The sequence below is a fragment of the Buceros rhinoceros genome, unplaced genomic scaffold, assembly GCF_000710305.1.
Source record: "Buceros rhinoceros silvestris isolate BGI_N320 unplaced genomic scaffold, ASM71030v1 scaffold18186, whole genome shotgun sequence".
NCBI lineage: Eukaryota > Metazoa > Chordata > Aves > Bucerotiformes > Bucerotidae > Buceros > Buceros rhinoceros.
In genome coordinates this window covers 18,330-25,379 of record NW_010418293.1, presented here as the reverse complement: position 1 = coordinate 25,379, position 7,050 = coordinate 18,330, and the positions used below count along the sequence as shown (strand labels likewise).

Genomic DNA, 7,050 nt, shown 5'->3' with positions numbered 1-7,050 from the left:
TGGTCATACGCACCAGTGGACGGTGTACGTCAAGCCCTACAGAAACGAGGTGGGTGTTGGCGTGCCGGTGGTCGCCAGCCTTAGAGGGGGTGATGGAAAGACGTCGCCACCTGCGTTGCGCCTGGGACTGCGGCCGGGCTGGGCGAGGAGAGCGTGGGCTTGGTGACGGAGCCGCCCCGTACCCCGCTGCCGAGAGCCCAGCATGCACCGACACGGGGAACTGGGGGGTTGAAGAGCTGGATTTTGAGGAAGGGGCAGAAGGATGCTTGGGCGCCAGGGGAGGAAAGGCGTTGGCTGGTGGGTTCCCAAAAGGGAAAAAGTGAGGGAAGACACTTATCCTTGTATGTTTTTGGGGTCGTCTTTCCAGGTTGGGGGAAAACTGGAGAGTGTTTGTGGGTGCAAAATACCAACAGACCAGTGTGCCACTACCAATTTACAGTCTTGCTTTCCTTCTTTTTTAAAGGTAGCGATGTCAGAAGAAATGATAGGCGTGTAGGAAGGATGAATACAGCAGTTCGGTGTGCTGTGTAAATAATCAGAAATTATGACATTTCTATTTCAGGATATGTCTGCCTATGTGAAAAAAATCCAATTCAAGCTGCACGAAAGCTACGGTAACCCTCTAAGAGGTGGGTTTTGCATTTGGGCATTTGTTCCTAGAACTGGGATTTTGATTAGTTCCACTGAGGCTTTATCACCCATATTAACACCTCTGTTTCCCACTGCAGTTGTTACCAAACCACCATATGAAATCACCGAAACAGGCTGGGGTGAATTTGAAATAATCATTAAGATATTTTTCATTGATCCAAATGAAAGACCTGTAAGTACATACATAGAACTTTGAACGCTTTGGTAGTTTTGGTGGCCTAAAGCTGTGCTGTGGGATACCGCTGGTCAGAATAAGTCCTATCAGCCATTGAAGGAATAAAGCCTTTTCTTGTAGGAAATGTATTTAATGGTTGGCCACATTTTCCTGTTTCTGTGCTTTACTGCTGGCATTCGTGATGGCTTTTCCCTGTGCTTGGCTTCTCTGACGTCTACTAATACGTGACCACACATCTTGCGTCTTACCCAGGCTGAGCATATATTGAGAATTTCCCTTCCTAGTTACAGGATTTTAGAATATGTTAATTATCTCTCTTTTATTTTTTTGGCTGTAAGATTTGGTCAAAGTCAAAAAGCAGCAAAGGTACTAAGCTGGCATTAGTCTCTGTCCTAAGAAAACCAGGCTAAGACACTTCTCTAGTTATGTAGAGCATTGGAATGAATGTCTTTCTTCCCATCCTGTGTTCTAGAGAGATCTTCCAGGTTTCTTCATCCAGTTTTAAATAAGAAACTCGATTATTGTATTTTAGGGAAGGGGGATGCTTATTTCTGGAAGGACCGGGTTCCTTCTGTCACCTGAATACAGCGATCCTTTTGCCATATACAGTGGCAATACAGCCATGTTTTTTGCCAAATGAGGGGGAAACTGGGGTTTATCTTTTTCTTGAATGCATGAAAAATTATGCTAGACAGAAGGGAGTTCCTTGCTGTTGTGCTCAGTAGTATCCTGGCTGGTTGTGTTAATTCTGTTCACAGCTTGACCAAGCTGTCGTAAAGTTGGTTGGCTGTTTCTCCTTTGTAACTGTTCTCAGAAGGCTGTTGTGGCGCCCGTCATGTTCTTCCTTTCCAGGGAGTATCCACTGGCTTGCAGTGGCTGGTATCACTCTTTTCCGTGACCATTCATGGAAGGAAAGAACTGGGCTGTGTGTCCTCTTCCCAGGTCATGGTCTGGGAGGTCAGCAGTTCCTCATGGCTGGGCAGAGGGCTTCCATTTCTCCCCAGCTCCCACCATTTGTGGTGCCGTCATGGGAGAGTAACTCAGCAGAGAGAAATTTCAGTGAAAAGCTGTTCACAGGCCCCCTGATGTTTTTCCTTCACCAGAAGGGATGACAAGGTCACAGAAAGCACTTTCTGACTGATTAATTGGCAAAGTTGGCCTGAACTAAATGATTTGTTTTGAAATGTTTATGAGAAGGTCATCTTAGCTGTTTTTATACATGATCCTAAGCCACTTGCCCAGATGTTTTTTAAGTATCGGGAAGCCTTTGGAAGATTGGTGTGTTTAACACTGAATATTAAATTTAAGTTATTCTACTGAAGTTACAGAACATTTGTTTTTGCATTCCTAAAAGATTTTTAAATCCTACACAGTTGCTTAGTGAGAACAAATACTGTTTGTTTCTATCTAGAGGAAGATTTGTATTTCCCTCAGTTGTCAAGCTAATGAAATTCTGTCTTTGTACAGGTAACCTTGTATCACTTGCTGAAGCTTTTCCAGTCTGATACCAATGCCATCCTGGGAAAGAAAACTGTAGTTTCTGAATTCTATGATGAAATGGTACGAAAATTTTCAAAGTGATTCTCACTTTATTTTGAAGAGTATTAGTGATACCGTGTATTTTTTCTCCTTTGTTAGATATTCCAAGATCCTACTGCAATGATGCAGCAGCTGTTAACAACGTCTCGCCAGCTAACGCTAGGTGCTTATAAGCACGAAACAGAGTGTAAGTTGAAAATGAAAGTTTTTTATTTTAGAAATAAGCAATAGTTCTTTTTGCTTTTAGTGTTTTGTTGGGTTTTTTTTCTGGGCTGTAACAGTACAGTGAATTTGGATGATGCTAAAAAGTGATTTTTGCATTGCAAAAAGCTTCAGCTTTTTTCAAGATATTAATACTTATTTGAAAACTTGTTAAGATTTTCTGATCTGTATGCCTGCTGAAAAAAAAGGAATTATGAATTACTCAGTATGAAGAATGACGACATGATCTGTGCCTACTTTAATGTCTTTGAGATGAGTTAAAAGAGAGAATAAATGAGGGCCACTGTATTTGTGGTCCGGTTCTGTTTAGCTCATTGGGCTGTTAGCGATCACACTTTAAGCACTGAAGTACTGGTGAAGTCAAAGTGCCAGCCCTTTGGGGATAAAGCGTGGTGTCTGAAAGCTCTTCCTGTCCTTTTCCCTTCTAATTCTTTATAGGTCATTTCATCAGTATAGCTTAATGGTCTTTGCATTCTTTTAGTCTAATCCATTTTTAAACACAAACCTGAATATTAAGGGAATTAAGGAAATGAAATTAATTAATTCATAAAATATAATGCATTTAGTGATGATTTCGATTCTGATCCTCTGGCTGCATCTCTTTTATCTTCTACTCTCAGAAAGCAAACGCTCTATTTATTGAGGCCAAATCCTGCTTTGTTAGTGACAAACTCTATTGCCATCATAATCCGCTCCCCTGGCCTTTGGCTTACCTGCGTGTTCCCCTGACAGCAAACATCAGAGCCAAGAGTGGTTACGAGTTTGAAGCTCTACAAAGTTAGGGTTCAGTTAGGTTGAAGGTTAGGGTGTGTGGACATGTGAGGTACTCAGTTTAGCCAGTCTAGAGGTTTTGCGGTTTTTTAAACTGCATGTTGTTATGGTTTATGTGTAGAAAATGTTAAATCATTGACTCATAAAAGCTCCTGTCCAAGTTTAAACTTTTCTCACTTAAAATTTCTAGATGTTTCTCCTGAGAGCAGATAGTAGCTTTTAGTGAGGTTTTTTGTATATATTTCCTAAAAATGTGCTACTGAAGCAGATCAAAATGAAGATTTTTTTTTTTTGCCCCTGTCCACAATGATGTAATGTATGGGATATGAAGTGATATCCATGGCCTGCATTGAATTGCTGGCTTTATCAGCTTTGTCCAAAAACTTGTGCGTGAACAAATTAAAAGGAAAAAAAAGGACTAGATTGAGATGTCCTAATGTTAGATATTTGTAAAAGCAAAGGCAGCACCACTAAATCTTTTAGATACATAGAATTAAACTCTGTGAGATGGGGAGTAGAAAGCGGTTACACTATATGGAAAAGGAACCACAGAATGGTTGAGGTACGAAAGAATCTCTGGAGGTCATCTGGTCCAACCCCCCTGCTCAAGCAGGGCCACCCAAAGCAGGTTGCCCAGGACCACGTCCAGACAGCTTCTGAATATCCTCCGCAACTTCTCTGAGCAGCCTGTGCCAGAGCTCAGTCACCTCACAAGAGGGGAAAAAAAAAAAGTTTCCTTATGTTCAGAGGGAACCTTCTGTGTTTCAGTTTGCACCCATGGCCTCATCTGCTGTCCCTGGGTATCATGTATATATGACTTGTAATTCTCTGTAATCTCCCATTTATTTGCTGTAACTATGGCAGGTTTTTTTCCTCAGTGTAATCTTTAAAAAATCTGGAAAATGATTTAGTGAATTATACAATTCCATCCACAAAATTGGTGGGCTGAATGAGGCCACAAAACAGACCTCAATTCCAAGTATTTATTTGAATACCATTTTGGCTACAGTCATTGGATCTCCAAGGCTAACAAGTAATAGATTTTTTTTTTTTCCTCAAGATGCACACCATCCAAATTACTGTTGCAATTATAACAAAATTTACAACTTTTCATGGTACTTACAATATTTATTTCTCTTCCTTATCACCATAGTTGCAGATCTTGAAGTGAAAACCAGGGAAAAGCTGGAAGCTGCCAAAAAGAAAACTAGTTTTGAAATTGCTGAGCTTAAAGAAAGACTAAAAGCAAGTCGTGAAACCATCAACTGTTTAAAGAATGAAATCAGAAAACTTGAAGAAGATGATCAGTCTAAAGATATGTGACGAGTATTGACTTGGTGAAGAGCCTATACTGAAAACAGAAGGACTTCAGTCTGGAATTGTCTTGTGTTCTCCTCAATTCTGTAACTGAGACTACAAATTTCACTTACAAATAAGTGCGTGGCAATCGACTTCATAAATGGAGGAAAAAAAAGAATGTATCCTTGTTTTACAGTTAAAATCTGTGGGTACTTAACGATTTATTTCAAGTAGGACTTGGAGACCAGACTATTTTTTTTAACTGTATTTGAGTGGTATATAGAAACTTTGTATTAAGCCTTGTATTAGTTCAATGTGATTTTACAAAATGCTGGTGTTTACTTTTTTACTTGTTTTTTCTACTGATTGTTTAGAGATGCATCTTTAAAGCTGAAAATAAAATATGCAAGTTTTTTATTTTAATATTTTTTTTGTCTCTGTTCAGTTGTGGGTTTCAAGAACAACTGTAAATAGCACACCCTGATTTAAGGCAGAGGTTTAAATATAATGGTGTGCAAGTTGCTGAAGTCTGACTACAGCAATTTCTGCATGTCTGTTATCAGTGCAGTGAAAAAAACTTTCAGAAAACAGGATTTTAAATACCTTGTATATCTACAGATAGAGTTTCTAGCCCCACATCTGCTTTAACACATGTAAGTGCATCAATTACACAATTTATGCTCTTAAGCAGGAAATTAGTTGGGTAGAAGTTTGTTTAATATTTGTAGCATACTGTGTTCAGTTCATGACATGTCTCTGCTGCTCCCTCCTCCTCAGGGGGAAGACTCCTCAAACTCTGGCCCCTCCCACAGGAGACAGTCCTCCACAAACTTATCCAACATGGGTCCTTCCCACGGGCTGCAGTTCTTCATGAACTTCTCCAGCGTGGGTCCCTTTCATGGGGTTCAATCCTTCAGAAACAGACTGCTCCAGCATGGGTCCCCCATGGGGTCACAACCTCAAGTGTGGGCTTCTGATGGGGTCACAGCCTCCTTCGGGCACCCACTTGCTCTGGTGTAGGGTCCTCCATGGGCTGCAGGGGGGCAGCCTGCCTCACCATGGTCTTCACTGTGGGCTGCAGGGGAGTTTCTGCTCTGGCACCTGCAGCACCTCCTCCCCCTCCTTTCCTGACCTTGGTGTCTGCAGAGTCGTTCCTCTCACATATTCGCACTCCTCTCTCTGACTGCAAAATGGGCAGGTTTTTCCTTTTTTCCGTCCTTCTTAAATATGTTATCACAGAGCTGCTACCGCTGTTGCTGATGGGCGTGGCCTTGGCCATGGGCAGGTCTGTCCTGGAGCCAGCTGGCATTGGCATTGGCTCTGTTGGACATAGGGGAAGCTTCTCACAGAAGCCACCCCTGTAGCCCTGCTGCTACAAAACCTTGTCACACACACAAACACAATACGTATTCTGAAGTAACTACCAGGTTACAGTACGTGGTCTTTTGCCTGCTATATCTCCTTTTGTTCTTTGTTTTGTAGAGGTAAAAGAGACTGATAGAAGTGGTGCTACCTCTGGTTTTGAAAACACTCGGGCATCTTTTCTACTGCATCAAGATACTGTGTTGCAGTAAACTCTAGCAGAGAGAATCAAACATCCCACATTCCCTCTCCCATAGAAAATGATATGGGCAATCAGCGCCTTGAGAACAAAGCACTGATTTCGTCATATTTGAAACAACTGATGACTGGCTTTTACCATGGCTTGGTAAAGATTTGGAACTGAAAGAGTTTCAACACTCGATACGTAGATTTCAGTTTTTCATTAAGAAAAGTAACTGTTAAAACGTGGTATACTTAGTTTATGGTATTACATACACACGTGGGTTGAGGAACAGCTTGTACCAGTGGTGCCCCCACAGATCCTTCCTAACCCTGCAGACTATCCAAACTTTTTTGACTTCTTACTGGTTTGGTTTATTGATTCAGTAGCCAATTTCCTTTTAGGCAGTAGCTGAAGAAGTATGTGCTAGGCCATTTCAGTCCAGAAGAATGTGCCATTTTCAGAGCTGTGCACTGAAAATAAGACTAGCGTGGGCCACGGTGTAGTACACAATTTAAGGCTGAAAGAACACTTCACAGTGAAAAGGTAAAAAATATTCATACAATTTTCTTTTATAATACCTTATTATTCAAAGTGTTTATTGGGCTGCTTCCTTTTATAATTATGTAGTAGGATTAGCCTGAAGTGAGTGCTCCCACATGCATTCTCTTAAGCTTTTTTCAGATTTATTCCATTTCCCGAGGAGGTTTTTAAGGTTCATTTGTGCAACCTCAAACAAAAATGGGAATGAAAAGCACTGTTTTGGTGATACTAGGCTGTGTTCAATGCTGTTATCTTCATATTTGTCAGTTAAAATAATACTACGGTACAGTAACTCAGATGGAATATT

General features: G+C 41.0%; 1 protein-coding gene across 1 annotated transcript in view; it reads left to right on the top strand.

Annotated features, from left to right (window-relative positions):
* Window positions 1-4,772, top strand: part of YEATS4 (YEATS domain containing 4) — a gene marked incomplete at its 5' end in the record, with an annotated part of 4,992 nt that extends 220 nt beyond the window's left edge. The window contains 6 exons of the mRNA XM_010138492.1: window positions 1-49; window positions 563-629; window positions 729-823; window positions 2,294-2,386; window positions 2,465-2,552; window positions 4,512-4,772. Coding sequence (XP_010136794.1) covers window positions 1-49; window positions 563-629; window positions 729-823; window positions 2,294-2,386; window positions 2,465-2,552; window positions 4,512-4,681 — 562 coding nt within the window. The remainder of the gene's footprint in view (window positions 50-562; window positions 630-728; window positions 824-2,293; window positions 2,387-2,464; window positions 2,553-4,511) is intronic.
* Between the last annotated feature and the right edge of the window lie 2,278 nt (window positions 4,773-7,050).